The sequence below is a fragment of the Natator depressus genome, chromosome 15 (assembly GCF_965152275.1).
Source record: "Natator depressus isolate rNatDep1 chromosome 15, rNatDep2.hap1, whole genome shotgun sequence".
Taxonomy (NCBI): domain Eukaryota; kingdom Metazoa; phylum Chordata; order Testudines; family Cheloniidae; genus Natator; species Natator depressus.
This window is the reverse complement of record NC_134248.1, coordinates 23,344,702-23,362,911: the sequence shown is the minus strand read 5'-3', so window position 1 is coordinate 23,362,911 and position 18,210 is coordinate 23,344,702. Positions and strand designations below refer to the sequence as shown.

The following is an 18,210-nucleotide window of genomic DNA, read 5'->3' as shown; positions in this document are numbered from 1 at the left end:
AGATGATAGCTTGCTGCAAACAGCTGCATAGTTCCAGGTCCTTTGCTTAGGGCTCTATCTGACTAACTTAGAAGCAAAGATGCCAAGCAACCTGGAAGTTTCACTGCTCTCCAGGGCTCGTCTTAGCCCTTGTCTCCAGGGCTAATGAGGCCTCTGAAGCTGGCTCCAAGTCCCTGCAGGCCTTCCTTCTTCCGTCTGATGGGGTGAAAGCTAGATCTGAGTGGAGAATGAGACTTTGTCTCATGGCAATTGTTGAGGTTTCAGGTTTTCGCTCAGCATTGGAACAAAACCAAAACCTTTGGAACGGCTTCACAAAAGCAAAATTGCGTCAGGAAGGCAGGGGAAGGTGCGTGTGCACACGCACGGTTAGGGCTCTGGTCTGAGATGTTGGAGACCCAGGTTCAAGCCCCTGATTTGGAGCAGAACTTTTAATTCCCGATCAGGCAGAGCAGGGTTTCCAACATCCCAGGCCAGGTCCTTAACGGGCCAGTCAATGAGTCTGTCGCCCTCCTTCCCAACTCAGACTTTGCCAACAAAAGTTTCATGCAAACAGATATGAAACTTTGTTTTGTCAAAAATGTTCCGGCCTGCTCTAGTGAAAACCCCTCCTTCGATACTCAGTCTCTCATCTACCCCGATGCCTAGGAGGTGGGAAGCTTTACGTGTGCTTTCCTGTAGGGCATGGGATGAGGAGCAAGCACGTGCCCTCAACTACACCTGCTGGCTTTAAAGTCCCAGGGGTCAAAACAAACGTGCGTGTGTCCCACAAAGCCCAGTGCCCTGGTTCAAGGACCTACTAATGCCGGCAGGAGTTCAAGTGGAGACACAGGGCCAGGAATGGGTTACACACTCCAGAGACCATAATGGAGGGGTGGGCAGCAGCTGATCTAGACCCACACCCAGTTGGTGGCAAGTTGGGGTTTAAATCTAGTCTGCTGGGCACCGAGTGTCCATGGAATCCTGCAGCCAGGCAGTAACAGTTCCCTAGTGCACTTTGATCTCGTCCCTGCTCTGGACACAAGATACCACAAGTTTTCAGAAGGACAAAGCTAGTGATACCCAGATTAGAGGGTGGGCACTGTCAGGCAGAAACAGGCTGCTGTTAGGGGTCAGAAAATACAGGTGAAAATGTGATCCAAGCCATGAGATCTAACCTGATCCTGGCCTGACCATCCCCAGAGGAGCCGTCTCTCTCTGGATGTATTCGGCTGAGGGGGCCCGATGATGGAAATGGAGCCAGGACCCCCCCCCCACTTCTTTCTTGTAAAGGTTTTATGTTGCGGTGGCACTGAGCAGTTCCAGGGCTTTTCTCTTCTTCCCTGTGATTGTGGGCGTCTGTCGGAGAGCCTTGTTCCTGAGCCGTCTTGTCACTCTAATACTCAAGCCTGAGGCAAGATGAGCATGTGTCCTCCAGCCTCTTTGTTTCCAGCTCCCTTTGGTGCCTGAGGAATGGGCAATCATGTTCTCTGGCTCACTGCAAGATGTTCTCTGCCAGTGCTTTCCTTGCCCACCTGCTGAGAGCTCTCCTGGTGCAAACAAAGCTCTGTTGGACACCTTCTTCCACTTCTCTCCCCACTCCGCTTCCACTAAATAGATCCTCCTGAGCAAAGACTCTTCCCTTACCAAAAAGGAAATAAATAAAATCCCACGGGCTGCATCCTGATCTTGCGTGCTCTGGTTTCTTCACATCCAGGAGGCGGTTTCTATGGAGTTGCTCCTACCATATGCTGGCCTAACCAAATGCAGAATCTGGCTGCGTTTGATGGGCCAGGACAGGGACTTCAGTTCTCTTCTGAGCAATTGTGAATTGCAGGTTCAAGCAGTTATGTTCTGTCTCTGTTTGTAGCTGCTTGTGTTTGCAGCAGCGGAGAAGACAGCAGCTAAACTGAGATGGAAATATTAAAAGTGACTTTAGGGTTGGCAGGGGGTAGGGGTTGTTCATTAAGGAATCTCAGAATACCCACCTACGTTTTCCTTAAGCTGATGATTTCTTCTTATTGAATGGAGGAAGACAATTCAGAAAGATCAATAGAGCAGTCTGAACTCTGCCTCCTTGTCAAACTGTGCCAGTTGATGGTGTGAGAGAGGGGAATATGGGAGAGGTTGGTTTTGCTGACAACTAGGACAGTGCTTTTTAAAATTGCTCTTATCTATAAATATTTACATTTGATAACTTCTGTTTTGTGTGTGTCCATTTTGACCTGATCTGTGTGCATGGGTGCTTTAAATTTAAAAAGAAATCAGTCAATCTTCTGCTCCGATCTGCCTTCAACCTCTTTTATGAAACAGGTGCAGGAGGGAATGTAAATTGCAACAATATACCACCCTATAATCTTCTCAGGCACTTCTAGCTGATCGGAGCACAACAATTCACAGACTCCAGTTTGCTTTGGGGGCATAAAAGGTGACATTATTAACTCTTTACTTGCTGGATTACAATGCTATTCTAAGCAATATCTAACAGAGGCAGAGAAATATCAGATTGAATACAGTGAGGATTATAGGGTTATGGTACTTGAGGTGGACTGAAGAGATCTAGGTTCAGTTCCTGGCTCCGTTACAGACTTCCTCTGTGGCCTTGGGCAAGTCACTGAATCTCCCCTGGTTTCCGTTCCCCAGCTGTAAAATGGGGTTAAGACTTTCCTTTGTCTATTTAGATTGTAAACTCTTCAGGGCAGGGACGGTCTCACTATGTCTGTGTGCCATGCTTAGCACGCTCGGGCCCTGCTACCCACGGAGCCTTTCAGTGCTCCTGCAATACAAACGTACAGTGACCTACCAAGAAAAAGCTTAAGAGGAGGATTAAATATCCCCTGTCGCTTTAACTCACAAAATGGATGCAACATTTGTGCATGATTTAGGCCCTCTCTCGCATGGCTCTAGCCAGCTAGCTCATGACTTGTGAGCTAATACACAGCTGTGGTCTGAGGGGACCACCTGATTTAATGAAGATCTAAAATGAAGCACGGTTTCTAATGGGGGCCATCTGGCACCCTGGCACAACTTCCTGCCACCATCTCTCTACAACACGGCATTAAGGCTGCTTCTTACAAGGAAACTGGCTGACTGATTTGCAACGTCCAGTTGGTGCCTATTAACAATCCAGGTTAAACAGACTGGCAGCTCATGAGGCAGCATTAAATGTTTTAATTCCCTCAGTCCGCGGATCCCAGTGTTAAATAATTTTGGAATGTGTTGCTAAATTGTTGCAGGGTACGAGAGACCCTGATGCTGATATGAGTCTTATGCTCCCTACACTAACTTCAGTGGGAGTGTTGCCTCTGCTAAGGTGGACACGAGTGATCGGATTCCAGGCAACGGAGAGGAGACGTGAATGAATAAACCCCAAACCACATGCAACTCGAGAGCAAAGTCTCTTCTTTTGTGGGGGGTGGGTTCATACCATTTAAACAAGGGAAGGCCAACGTGGGGAGGGGCCTCTTCCCTGAGCCTCGTCAAATCCTCTCTCTGCTTCAAAGGTGGAAGCAAATACAGAGCCAGCATAGATGAAAATGCCCACAGAGTTCTTGCAGGGCTATGTAGCTCCAGATCCTCAAAGGTAGTTAGGCACCTGACTCCCACTGATGTCAGTGGAAGTTGGGAGCCTAAAGGTAAATTCGGAGGAAGCGGGCCTTAGCCAAGTACGGAACCTGAAGAGATGGCTTGCGGAGAGCAGTGGCTCTGAATAGCAGCAGGTCCATCAACCCAATCCCACCCTTCCTGTCCCCATGTGAAACAGCACTCTGGGAACGGCCATGGAGCACGGAGCGGATTTTATCCCCAATCTTACTGCCTCTTGCCCCTTGAACAGCAGGACTGAACAGGCTCCATTGACTCTGGAATCGCTGCAGCGTGGACCAAGCTCATAGTGGGTGTTTTTTCTTAAAGCCTCAGCTCCTGGATGCATGGTTATGTGAGAATCTCGCCTTTAAAGACAGGGAAAGTTTACAGCTCTGGGGGTTGTGGAGAAAAGCCTGAAAATGCGACTCTGAAAGGCTCAACAACCAGAAGGCAAATAAAATGAACTCAAAGTGTGTGTGTGATTGCCCCTTTTTCTTTTTAAGCCAGTCTCGTGACTTTTGAATGCGTGGGGTTGGCTAAAAGGATGTAGCGGGATTCCTCCCTCTAAAGACAATGAAAATCCTGGGCCCGAGCTATTTAAGCTTGAAATGCTGTGTAATAAACCCAGATTTGGTCATGCTGGTCACAACTGAATCAGATGACAAAATGCTGTAGGTAGGTTTCAAATAGTATAATGTACCTTAATGGGTAATTAAATGTTATTCTTTCCATTCATTATGAATCAGCGGCAGAACAAAGCAGGGATGAGCTAATATTCACTGGCTGCTCTCCTTACCTTGCAATTTCCTAAGTATTGTTGTTTCTGTTCTGCTCTTGAAAACTGGAGCCCGCTTGCTTTGTCAAAAGGAAACCCTCCTGAATTCTCACTAGCCATCGAAGTTCAAATACCAAAAGTAGTAATAATTACCAGTACTACGGCTCTGCAATTCTACAGCACACTTCCTCCAAGAATCTCAAAGCACTTTGCAAACACTAGTTCCTTAGGCATCACAGGATTATCCCCCTTTAAAAAAGGGGGTAAATTGAGGCCCAGAAGGGTTAAGTGACTTGCCCATGGTCACATATTGACTCTGTGGCAGAACTGTGAACAGAACCCAGGAGTTCTGACACCTAATCCCCTTTTCTGTCCATCCAGACCACACTATTATTATTTTGAAACTGTGGGTTATGTTGAACAGCTGCAATCCTGATCAGTGCCCAAACTGAATGTCACTTTTCCTTTATTTTGTTCCTCCTTGCATCTGGGCTCAGAAAAAAGGCACAGAATTCAATTAGAAGTTATGCCCTGATTATATGAGAAATGTTTAGGCATGAGCTTGATTGGTTCAGGTCCTGGCTGGAGCCCCAAACTCAAATCGCACTTTTCTGAAGTTTGAAAAAAGGTCCTTTTACGGTCTCCTGCCTGTTGTTTTTCACTGCCATGATTCCCCCAGGTTCCAGAGGACCAGATGAAGTGCTGAAATACAGAAGCATGAGGAAAGGTACTGGGTACCATATGGGAGAGCCTTTTCTCTTTAGATTTCCGCCCCAGTTTGGCAGAGCAAAGAGGGGGTGGGAGTGGATTTTTGGCTGATTAGATCAGATTTTGTTCAGACAAATGGTGACATTTCTGACACTCTCCCATCATTAATGATATTCAAGCTTACAGCCATGTTCCAATATTTTCTATTTATCGAACATCCCAAGAGTGCATGATCTTAGCCTGGGATTTTCTAAGGTGCTATGAGAATTGGTGCCTAACTCCCATTGACTTCAATGGGACATGGGCACTTACCATCCTCAGCCTATTTCTCAGCCTTACGGTTTAACCTGGGGCATTCCCGAAACTATATTCTGAGATTCCGGTGAATAAAACCCCCAGACTTAGTGATGTTCCAAATTCTTTCCCATCATTCATGTACAGTTTGCTTATGTGTGTGAAAATCCCTTGGGCACAAGAAAAACTCAATCAACAGCATACCAGCATCATTTAAAAAAAACTGTCTCGGGAAAAGATTTATTTGAAGAACCAGATGTGGAAAAGCCAGCGCATGGCAGCCACAGCTGTGTGTGTCTTGGCTGCTTCCAGAGTGTCTCGTCAGTTTGCTTGTGCTGCTCTCACACCAGAAGAACGTGCAAAGACAAGACTCGCTCTAAGCCAGCCAAGGCACTTGAAAGCAGCTCAGCCACTGATACAGAAACCAGAAGCTCGGACAGATTGAGCAGGCTCAGTCAATAAGCATTCGTTGTTCTGATGCTTTGATGAGAGTGCCCATGTTTTAGCATCTGTAACTATTTATTGCATGGATTGAGGTGCAACATTTCTTGGGGGGGGGTTTATTCCCCAATAATCCCCTTCTGGTGGTGTTGCTGATGTCTCACACCTACTGCTTTAGACTTAATGAGGAAAATAAATCCAGACTGCCCCTGTAGTTAGTGACTCGGTGGATTCTCTATATCACTTTGTGCTCTGATGCTGAAAATGCCTGAAACAATCCCCAATAGCCCCTATTATAGAAGTAACTTCCCTACCAGATTTCAGAGTAGCAGCCGTGTTAGTCTGTATCCGTAAAAAGAAAAGGAGTACTTGTGGCACCTTTAGAGACTAACAAATTTATTAGAGCATAAGCTTTCGTGAGCTACAGCTCACTTCATTGGATGCATACTGTGGAAAATATAGTGGGGAGATTTTATGTACACGGCAAACCTGGTGGCTGAACTTTGTGACTTTGTCCTCACCCATAACTATTTCACATTTGGGGACAATGTATACCTTCAAATCAGCGGCACTGCTATGAGTACCCGCATGGCCCCACAGCATGCCAACATTTTTATGACTGACTTAGAAAAACGCTTCCTCAGCTCTTGTCCCCTAATGCTCCTACTCTACTTACGTTACACTGATGACATCTTCATCATCTGGACCCATGGAAAAGAAGCCCTTGAGGAATTCCACCATGATTTCAACCATTTCCATCCCACCATCAACCTCAGCCTGGAGCAGTCCACACAAGAGATCCACTTCCTGGACACTACAGTGCTAATAAGTGATGGTCACATAAACATCACCCTATACCGGAAACCTACTGACTGCTATACTTACCTACATGCCTCCAGCTTTCATCCAGACCACACCACATGATCCATTGTCTACAGCCAAGCTCTACGATACAACCGCATTTGCTCCAACCCCTCAGACAGAGACAAACACCTACAAGATCTCTATCAAGCATTCTTACAACTTCAATACCCACCTGCTGAAGTGAAGAAACAGATTGACAGAGCCCGAAGAGTACCCAGAAGTTACCTACTACAGGACAGGCCCAACAAAGAAAATAACAGAACTCCACTAGCCATCACCTTCAGCCCCCAACTAAAACCTCTCCAATGCATCATCAAGGATCTACAACCTATCCTGAAGGACGACCCATCACTCTCACAGATCTTGGGAGACAGGCCCGTCCTTGCTTACAGACAGGCCCCCAACCTGAAGCAAATACTCACCAGCAACCACACACCACACAACAGAACCACTAACCCAGGAACCTATCCTTGCAACAAAGCCCGTTGCCAACTGTGTCCACATATCTATCCAGGGGACACCATCATAGGGCCTAATCACATCAGCCACACTATCAGAGGCTCGTTCACCTGCACATCTACCAATGTGATATATGCCATCATGTGCCAGCAATGCCCCTCTGCCATGAACATTGGCCAGACTGGACAGTCTCTATGTAAAAGAATAAATGGACACAAATCAGACATCAAGAATTATAACATTCAAAAACCAGTCGGAGAACACTTCAATCTCTTTGGTCACTCGATTACAGACCTAAAAGTGGCAATTCTTCAACAAAAAAACTTCAAAAACAGACTCCAACGAAAGATTGCTGAATCGGAATTAATTTGCAAACTGGATACAATTAACTTAGGCCTGAATAAAGACTGGGAGTGGATGGGTCATTACACAAAGTAAAACTATTTCCCTTTGTTTATTTCCCCTCCTATTGTTCTTGTAAAGTGCTGGAAATGGCCCACCTTGATTATCACTACAAAAGGTCCTTCAAGACCCCCCGCCTCCCCACTATCCTGCTGGTAATAGAGCTCACCTTTCCTGATCACTCTTGTTACAGTCTGTATGGTAACACCCATTGTTTCATGTTCTCTGGGTATATAAAATCTCCCCACTATATTTTCCACTGTATGCATCCGATGAAGTGAGCTGTAGCTCACGCAAGCTTATGCTCTAATAAATTTGTTAGTCTCTAAGGTGCCACAAGTCCTCCTTCCCTACCCGAGGATTACCATGCCCAGTTCATTCTGTGTTGAAAAGCTCTTTCATTCTGATACCCTTTATCTCTGATAACATCTAATTTTCAACTGTTGATTTGTACAGAATCCCTGGCGTTTGGTGACAAAATCCTCCAAGGTCTGCCTTCCTGTTGTTCTTTTTCTGTTTTAAGATTTTATAGATTCATAGATACTAAGGTCAGAAGGGACCATTATGATCATCTAGTCTGACCTCCTGCATAACGCAGGCCACAGAATCTCACCCACCCACTCCTGTAAAAAACCTCTCACCTATGTCTGAGCTATTGAAGTCCTCAAATCGTGGTTTAAGGACTTCAAGGAGCAGAGAATCCTCCAGCAAGTGACCCGTGCCCCAGGCTACAAGAGGAAGGCGAAAAACCTCCAGGGCCTCTTCCAATCTGCCCTGGAGGAAAATTCCTTCCCTACCCCAAATATGGTGATCAGCTAAACCCTGAGCATATGGACAAGATTCACCAGCCAGATACCCAGGAAAGAATTTTCTGTAGTAACTCAGAACCCACCCCATCTAACATCCCATCACAGGCCATTGGGCCTATTTACCATGAATATTTAAAGATCAATTAATTACCAAAATCATGTTATCCCATCATACCATCTAGTGCAAGACAAATATGTTTGCCCACAAGAAAATGAAAGAGACGTGTTAATGGGGGAAACCCATTTCACAACTTGTAAATACAAATGAGACCATTTCCCCTCTTATTAGCTGGCTGCATGGTTTTATGCTGCAGTCAAAGGTCTCTGTAGAAGAAATGTAAAATAAAAGCGTTATACTTACAACAAGAAAGTTCATGACTGGTTGAGAAACCCCCTTCAGGGGTAGTCAATTATTTTTTGTCTAGGTACAAATTTCTTGGTCAAGGTATAGTGAAGGTCCCGACTGCAGAGAAAATAATAAAAAATAATAATAATTAGTAAATAAAAATAATTCAGAGTCCGTTCAAAAGCATCTGGCAGTCCAGATTTGGCCTGCTGTCCACCTATTGACTACCCAGGCCTACATAGTTATTATTTATGTTCTCCCCCAGGTATGGGAAGATGCTGATCCAAAGAATCATGTATGCAACTAATAGAATCCCACTGATCACTATCAGCCAGTTACATTGTTACATATATAAGTTGAAACTTCCTGATTAACTCATCAGAGGTTTTCAGAATCTCTGGATCTATCTTGCCTCTCAATACTAGTTAGGTTTTCTTTTTAATTGAAAAATTCATAACAATAATGGGAGGATTTCCAGATACTCCGCTCTTGTCCGGTCTTGCTGTTTCTCCTATTTAAGGGTGGGGAAGGTCCTTGATTGCTGTGGGTTACTATTTTGGCAGGGGCTGGGAAAAAAACAAACCTTTTAAAGGGATATGAATAAGAAGAAATGGGGTGAAAGGGGAGGTTAGAGCACTGGGATTGGAAGGTTGCTCACAATATTTTGGGCAGTATGGAACAAGACTCAAAGATAAGATTAGGAGAAGCTAATGAAGGACATGGAATTACGTTGGTTTTTATAGGTAAGGGGGAGACTCTGGAGAAGAATGCTAGTAACCTCTTTGGGGCAGGGGAATGCATTTTTGTTTGTACAGCACCTAGAGTACATCTGATGAAGTGAGCTGTAGCTCGCAAAAGCTTATGCTCAGATAAATTGGTTAGTCTCTAAGGTGCCACTAGTACTCTTTTTCTTTTCACCTAGAGTACGTGGGAGTTAGCAAATAACTGTTTACTACTTCTAAGGGAAGGGGGAAAATGTTGTTGAACGCCTTACATTTGTAGGTGCTAAAAACAGATATTCAAGGAAGAAAGCGGATACTTAACCTAATTCCAGAGAAACAAGAATTGATTCCTTTCTTCTCTGTTTTAACTCAAGGAAGCCTTACTCATTGAGGGAATCCAGGTCAAGGGCAAGTTTACCTTAGGTCAGTAACATTAGCTTCCTTATCACCACTTGACTGATTGCCAGTAGCTAGTCTCTTTTCTGGGAAAGAAACAGGATGTTGAACAATGTGCAACATATCCAATTAAACTTATTTTGGGCCCATTAAAGCTGAGTTAGCAGCTAAATGTGCCATATAATATTTTATTATGGTGAATAAAAGATAAGACGGCAAGGTGATCTTTATTATTGCAGTGAGTTCTTTTAATTAACCCTATGTTTCCTTAAGGAAATTTAAACCTCTGAGTTTCCTTTTACTTGCCTTGGCCTAATTCTTCCTGAATGAATTGGACTTCTTTTATTTCTCTGAGTCTCACAGTTACATAACATTTCATTTTCCCCTTATGAAAGATAAGCATTGATTCTTGTTTCCGTTTGCATGGGGCGGTAAAACATAAGACTTAAAAATTTTATGACAATAATAGCTGCTAAGGAGGCAAACAGGATTACAGGAAGTGCTACAGAAAAGCTGGCACATGTGAAAAGGGGAAAAGAAAAACCCAGAGACATGTTTACAAAAGCATGGAAGAACCCAGGGGCATAGGTTTTGTTAAACTGCTCTTTCCTTTTTCTCTCCCAGCAGTTTTGTTGTAATCACATTAAAAACTCAATCCTTAAAGGACTCAGGTTTGCTTTTTAGTGAATATTGAAACTTTTGTTCCTGCAGAAGATTTTTGGATGCAGGGGATAGAGCCAGTGAATTTTTTTCAAGGGCAGCTCAGGAAGCATCTAGTAGTTTGATTTTTTTTTTAAATTGAAACACATTTAGGGAATTTATTATTAGTTTTAGGATTTTTTTTACTCTGTGTGTGTGTGAGAGAGATTTTTTTTTGCACATGTATGTGAGAGAGATTTTTGCACCACAGTTGTCTGGTTTTTTTCCTTCCAGCAATAATGAGAATGACCACTAGAGGGGAATCTTGCTCTTTTATCAATAAGCAGTAACTTGGCCAACTGAGTAAGGACAGAGGCACAGGAAAAGCTCAGGTCCTGGATTGTGACCACCCAGACGCTGCCTTTTAGCCTGCAAGAAAAAATCCTTCAGTTTGCTGGGGAGACTCTAGGTAATTAAAAATATTTTAACTCCTAATCAAAGCAAAAATCGGGAGACGTTTTCCCAGGACCCCGGGAGCCCTGGAACTGCAGCTAGGCCATGGTGCAGAGGTGGTCATTCTGCCTTTTCTGCACTTAAGCGGTAGGGATGGACCATTGATATTTATCTAGATGAAGAAGTATAATCAACACACCCTATTCCCTCCCAGCTGGACTGTGGAAATTTGCAGTGCAGGATGGACCCGTGTCTCCTGCTGTATCCCAAAGTACTTGTTAGCTTCTAGTGTAACCTCTTATCGATAGCTGCTGCAGCCTGCTGGGGGACTGGAGGGGGACCCTGTTGATCTGCATTTAGATGCTGTGTGGGACTGAGGCTTTCTTCCGTCTCCCGAAAGGGAGTCCCTGTGAAAGCAAGGAACAGGGAGGGACCCAGAGCAAGGCAGGTTATGCAGAGCAAGGCAAAGCAATACATGTGCAGAGAAACCAGTTCAGTTCTTCCCTCTGCTTACAAAGATGCTGCTGCCACATGCCACTGAAAGGGCTGCCCATTGCCTGCTTTTCTTACACTGTGTGGCTGTGCCACTCATTCCAAGACATATGACCGTGCAATCCCTTCTCTCTCCAGTTTTGCAGAGGCAAATGGCACATACCTACATTATGGATCATTCACAGATGTGACAAATTCTGCCCAGGAGCTGGGGACTCCAAATAATTATGTTCTCTTGAACAGAGGCAAGAGTGATATTGTAGAGAACAATGCTTTTTTGTTTTTGTGGGGGTTTTTTGCAGCGAAGGATGATGGCAGTGAGGATCTGCATTAGTCAGTTCAGAGCTGGAAGAGATCAGTTGCAGATGTCATCTATTGTTCCCACTATCTGAGCTAATTTTAATTTTGCATTAGGGTTAGGTGATCTGGTGACCCAGCGGGCTAATGCACTAAAAACATTTTACTGCTACCGACAGGAGCTCAGTCCTATTTGGGGCTCAGTGAAATCGGTTTGGTGGTCTTCACCTAGTCCCTAGTAGATGTTTGTTTTGCAAACACACCAAGTTGGCCCAGTTTGTTAAAAGTGGGATTTCTACTGGCGTGGACCCAGGCTGGGATTGCACATCTGGGCTGTCTTGCTCTGCTAGAGTTTACAAAGCAACTGGCTGTCGAACCAGTGAAGTCAGCGGCTCCTTCTCAAGAGCTCCAAATTCACAGGCAGCACTTTTGCCCTTTTTATTTACAGTGAGTAATCCCACCTGCTAAGCATTGTTTCCAAATAGATCCCAACGGAGGGGGATTTTGTTTTACTTCCCCCCTTTCCTTGCAAAGCCCCCTTGGAAATAAAACTCTTTATTTTGTCTTGAAATAAAAATGAACCTTTGCCAACATTTAGCAACCCTCAGACAAAGAAAAAAGAAAAAGTGTTTAATCACAAAAGCTGTGCAAAAGGAAAGGAGAATGCTGTTTATGGACAAAGCAGGTTGTCTCAAAAATCCACACCAGTGTGCCAGCTGCTTTTTGGAAACCTCTGCTTTATTTATTGAACTGAAAAACAACCTGGCTTGGATTTAGTGACTAAAGTTAGGATTCAAAATACAATGCAGCCTCTTGCATCCCTGCATCAGAACCAAAATTTTTATAAGTAAACCCTAAGCTTTTAAAATTCAGACTCCGAGGCTGAGCCTTTCCCTCTAGTGTGGTCCTAGGCTCGCAGTTGGAAGCGTTTGCCGGTTTAAATTCATGCTTAGGAAAGAGGCAACGTGCATAAATACAGCACTTCCCAAAAGCCGGCTGTCAGAAGAAGCCCTATTTGAAACTGCAGCAAAATGATTCGTAGGGGGAGCCATTATACGTTTTAACTGCTGCAGTTAAAAGAGGGGTAAGAAATCTTATAGCTTCATGCATAAAATGAGACATGGTAGTAAGAATGGAATATACAGGAGGTCAGGCTCTGACTCAGAATTTAATCCCAGTGCTGTTATGTAGCATTGCCTTGGGTAGTTTGGCCATCCTGCCACCCGTAGATTAGGGATGCGAGGTTTCTTGCACCGTTCTCATGGAAGGATGCCCTTGTTGTTTCTCTGCTTTTTCTGGGTAGATCAACATGCTTCAAAACCAAAAATCAATCAGGCGGGATTGACGATGCTCAGCTGTCAGGGTGCTGTTCACACACATTCTCCTCCAAGTGGAGTGGCAGATTCTTTTGTCTGAAACTTGGGCATCTATTAACAGTGGCTCTGAAGATGTTCATGGCCAAATTGAGTGTTTTAATACATGGTTTAGTATTTTATGAAAGCAAAGAAATTATACTATCAAATGCCCCAAATTCTCTGAAAATGTAATCGGACCCTTTTTACTTTTGAAAACTACATACATATTTAGTCATATAAAATCCAATGGATGTCATTTCATCTGTTTGTGGGAAGAGGATGTTAGTTACATTTGGGCTTGTATGGGCTGGGAGAGGCCATCTGAAAAACAAAACCACTCTTTATAACCAGCGTTATGAGCTGGGTAACACCGTGTTATGGGATTGAGTTTGATAGATATGAACTCACCCTTCAGTTCTAATAACTGAAAGCATAACCTCCCACCTATGTGCTAGGACAGGTGGGCCTGCCCAAAGTATAGGCCCACCCCCTCCATTGAGGGGGAGGAGCCATTGGATCCAGGCTGCAAGTGAGTACTGGGGACAACAAATGGGAAAATAGGGAGGAGAGTGAGGGTTAAAACTCAGGGACCCGGAAGAGGACACTGAGCAGAGAAACCCTGACAGTGCCCACGGCTCCTCAAAGGTGTCAATGGGCATTGCCCCAAGGGACTCTGCCCAGGGGTGTGATTGGATGAGGGATGAAAACAGGCCCCACACCTTAGACAAAAGGAGTGTGTGAACCCATGCTGGAGCTTTGGCTGAATATTGTTTTGGGGGTGCGTGCAGGAAGGCAGAACATGAAGAAACCGAGAACAGAGAAGAAAAACAGGAGAGAATGAGAGAGAGAAAGACTGCCTAAAGGAGCAACTGAAAGGAGAATGGCTGACACTGCAAGAAAACCAGGGAGAGATTTTTGTGTCAGGAGCGCAGGCTGAAAAGTTTTCACTTGCTCTAAGCAAAAGAAGCCATTTCCTGCTACTTGATTCTCTTTGCTTCAGAGAAACAGGACTTTGTAATTTCTTTGTAAATAAACAACACTACATCAAAGAAATACCAGACTACCACCAGTTTCTACTCCCCATTGGAACACCCATACGGTACTAAACTTTGACTGGGTGCGTGGGTGAAAAGGGGGCACCGCTATAGAAATATGGCAAAATAAGCTGGTACCTTTTAAACACAGCAGTGGCTGCTATGGATATATGGGGTTTAGCCTGGGGAGGATTTCTCAGGGTGATGCTGATGGTGAAAAACAACATCAATATGTGAAAGCAAAACAAAAAGTAGAATTCTCTCTCTCTCTTCTCCCCCCTGGAGAAACCCCTTTGAGAACAGAAGCTTTGTGCTCCTGGGCAGCTGCTGTCCCTTGGTCTCTCTTCCATTGTAGTGCTCGATATTATTGCTTTGAGAGTGTGCAGTTGTGAATCCAGAGGACCTGAAAAGCGTAGAGGATTGATTTGCCATTTTGTGCAGTTCTTAATTGACTTGCATCCCTTCCACAGCGCACAAAAGGTTCCCTGTGGCATTGCTTGAACTCGGTGGGAGTGCTGGGCACCCAAGGAAGGCAGGCAGCGATGCCCTTAGCTTTGCTTTTGGGGGTGGAAGGCAAAGTTGCGGGCTGCAGCTTTTGAACATTCCCAGAGCTGCCTCTGAATCATTCCGGAGGTTAAAAGAGCAGGTGAGGACTTGTGGCACCTTAGAGACTAACAAATTTATTTGAGCATAAGCTTTCATGAGCTACAGCTCACTTGATTCCTGCGGTTGGTGGTGCCATGCAAAGGCCCCCGGTTGGTGAGTCACACCATGCACCTGATATCCCCTGTCTGAGGCACACAGTATAAAGAAAAGCCAGGCCCAACGCAACTGTGCCTTCATGCATTCTTGCTGCTCTCTGGAACGGGCCATTTTACATTCCTCCACCGTAGAAGGCCTGCAACACATTTAGCTAATAAAAGGCTTCTTCAGAAATTGCTGCAGCAGGTCCGTCCTTATCTCGGGGGGCGTCCACTCGCCCGCTCAATCTAGTGTGACCACAATGAAAAGAGGGGTGGGGACAGTCCCCCAGAGAAATCAGAGCAAAAAATCCCAACATCTGTGGTTAGCTCTTGGTATTTTCCATCACCTGCTGATTATTTTGTACAGATTGCAGCTCTGTGGGGGGGCAGGGGCTGTGTTTTGCTACATGTCTGTACAGGCTGAGGGTTACTGTCATGTTAATAAAGAATAGCCTCAATCCTTCTGCAGTAAGTTTCCTCTTTCTGCAGGGAGACAGCTTTTCATGGTGGTCCAAGACCTTCTGAACAGCTAGGCACCGCTCAGTAGTTACAAAGAGGCAGTGTGACAAACATCTAGAATTAAGGTGGGTTCAAAGGAAGCACGGGCTCTACTTGTTTTTAAATCAGGACCCTGCCTTAACTGCGCTCTGCTGAAGGAGCTGGTTTGAAACCAGCCCTGTGGCCAGGGGGTCTATGGCCCAGGGGAGTTTTGTGCCAAGAGCGCAATGGGAAGAGCCTGGGCCTTGTTTGCTCCTCTCTCTTGCACCTGTTGGAACCCCAGCCAGTGAGTTCAGGGCAGCGGCTCCCCCTGGGCGGGTATCCGGCTCTCCTGGGAACTGGCCTGGGCCCCCAAAGCCAGAGACGGGAGAAAGCCAGCCTGCCGGGAAACCAGCCTCAAGCTGATACTTACTGTCCCATAAAAGCGCCTTCCCCCGCCCCAAGAAATCCTGGACTCGGTCCTGCCCTATGGCTCTCAGCTCACCAGGGGAGACTGGCCTGGATTTGGCCTCTCCTAGCGCAAACCGCTCCGCACCTGCTCAGCAATCAAACCTCCCCCCGCCCTAGCAATGGGGGCCGCTCCCAGGCTTGGGCTGAGCCCCCCCGGCGGCGCTGGGAGCGACCCCGAGAGCGGCCAGGAGCCCAGCCGGGGGCTGTTATGAAACCCCTGAGTGCGGCGCTTCCTCCGGCCGAGAGGGAGGGCGGCGGCGGGACCCCAGCGGGGGGCGGCCCCTGCGCTCCCCCGGGCGGGGAGGAGGCGCTCGGGGGCTCCGCGGGGTGCCCCCCACCCCCTGCACGGCGGAGTTGAACAACTTCCCGAGCATCCGCTTCTCCCGGCCTCCCCACGGTGGTTTCCCAGGCTGGGGCCAGCCTGGCTGAGATCGCCCCCCCCGCTTCTCCCCAGGCTGCTCCTCCTTGGTCCCCCCCCCCCGTCCTGTGCCCTACTCCCGAGGGTTGATCCATCCAACCGCAGCCCCCAGGCCTGTCCCGGGGCAGGGGATCCGCGGGCTGCCCGGGAGAGGGGCTAGCACAGCTGGGCAGCGGCCAGTCTGCCCGCCCCCCGACCACTGAATCCCCCTCCCTTCCTCGAGCCAGAGCCTCGCTGGCCCCCCCCCCGCTCCCCTTCGGGCTACAGCCCAGGCAGGTAAAGGCGATTCCCCTCCCCCCGCAACTCCTGGGGGTTCCCAGGGTGTCCGCCCCCCTTCCCCCCCCCCCGCCTGCCCCGTTTCCCAGCCCGCCCCCCTTCCATTGGCGCTGCCGGCTCGTCACTCGCAGCCCCCCCGCGCTGTAGCCCGGGAGTTGGGGGGGGATCCTGGCGCCGCTCGCAGATGCGCCCCGCTTGGAGGTGAGACGGGCGGTCCCCGGCTGAAGCGCCGCAGCCGCCCGGGCTGGGCTCCGGCCGCAGGCGGGGCGGGGGACGCGCCGGGGACCAGCCGCCGGGGTGGAGCCCGGCCGCCGGGGAGGATTTGCAAGCACTCGCGGCGCCGGGGATGGGCGAGGGTTCCCCGCGGCGCCGGGAGGAGCGGAGACCGCGGGGCCAGCCGCCGTGCGCCGGGGAGGACGGGCTGCTGCGCCCCGGCCCTTCCCCAGGGGGCTCGGCTTTCCCGGGGGCTGTGGTCATCGCTGGCGGGCCGGAGCCGTTTCTTTAGGGGGGTTTTGGGTTTATCCACAAAGGGGGGGGGAGGGGGATCTGTTTACTCAGACCCCCCCCTCAATCCGCCACACCCCCCTCCCCTTGCGAATAACTCCGCACCATGACTGCTGGGGATGGAGCAGAGAGGATGGTGCCCAGGTGCCCCGTGCTGGCGCTGGCGCTGGCTGCCCTGCTGTGCAAAGGTAAAAAAAACCAAAAAACAAACAAACCCGCGAAGTTTTTCCTCCTTATTGTGGCTGGGATTTCACGTGTGGCCCCCCCTCCCCCCGGAGGCTGCGGGCTGGACACGCGTGGGGCATGCGCGGGGGGTGCGCGGCGGGGCCGGGGTGTCTCGTGTGCCCCGGGGAGGATGGGGCTCGCTGGCGCGTCCGTTCCCACGCGTGACCTTCGCCGGGCGCCTCCGTCCCCTGGCTCGCGGCGCTGGAGGGGGAAGAGCAGGGCAGCGCGAAGTGACGCAAATAAACTTAAGGCGGAATCCCCCCCCCCGCGGCTGCGAACTGTCCGCAGGGGACTGAGGATGCTGGGGGGCCCCGGATCTCTCACCCTGGGGCGGGGGGGCCAGCTCCTCCCACACTGTCCATTGGTGTGACAGTCCCTTCCTAGGCTGGCACCTCTCCCCCACTACGGTCCTGGGGTTCATTCTCCTTGGGGGTGGTGGTGCCCGAAATAGCAGCCCTCGTTCAGGTCCCAGCTGTCAGCTCTGGGGCGACCCCCCCCCCCCCCGCAAGCCCTGCCCGACCCCCGGCAAAGCTCGCTCCAGCTTTCCCAGTCGGGAACGCGGCGGGAGGGTTTTCTCGCAGCTGCTGCTTCCACCCACCTGCTGGGCTCTGTCGCCTGCTCTCCCACCCCTGCCTCCCCCTCGGGGCAAGGGAGCGCTTTCCCGCCTCTCCTCCCCTCTGGCGAGCTGGCTGGTGACCCCCGCGGGACACCCCAAGCGGGAGGCGGGCGGCCGGAGGCTGGAGGAGGGCTGGCAAACTGAGCGTCTGGCAGTGCCTCCGCCAGCGGTGGCGAGATGTGAGGGATGGTCGCAGGTAGCATGCAGCCGGCTGGATTTCTCCCGGGCTGCCAGCCCCAGGCTTGCGAATCCCCGTGGCGGTGGGGACTGGCGAGGTGAACTATCACCGCACATCCATGCGCCAGAGAGCCCCTTTCTCGCCACGGGGCTTGGCCTGGATTGCTCCCCTGCGGCTTGTTTATCGTGCGAGGCCCCTGCCCGGAATCATCCCACCGAGCGGCGGGGACAGCCCCGAATCCCAGGGCTTTGCAAC

At 48.6% G+C, this 18,210-nt stretch overlaps 1 protein-coding gene across 2 annotated transcripts in view; it reads left to right on the top strand.

Moving 5' to 3' along the window:
- The first annotated feature begins 16,544 nt into the window (after window positions 1-16,544).
- Window positions 16,545-18,210, top strand: part of TMEM132B (transmembrane protein 132B) — a 356,630-nt gene continuing 354,964 nt past the window's right edge. The window contains exon 1 of one of the 2 annotated variants that reach the window (XM_074972494.1): window positions 16,545-16,633. Coding sequence is in view for 1 of the 2 variants with exons in the window: in XM_074972493.1 (XP_074828594.1) it covers window positions 17,043-17,124 (82 nt within the window). In the remaining variant the exon portion in view is untranslated. Of the gene's footprint in view, window positions 16,634-16,987; window positions 17,125-18,210 lie in introns of those variants that run through there. The other variant, XM_074972493.1, reaches the window with a different exon arrangement.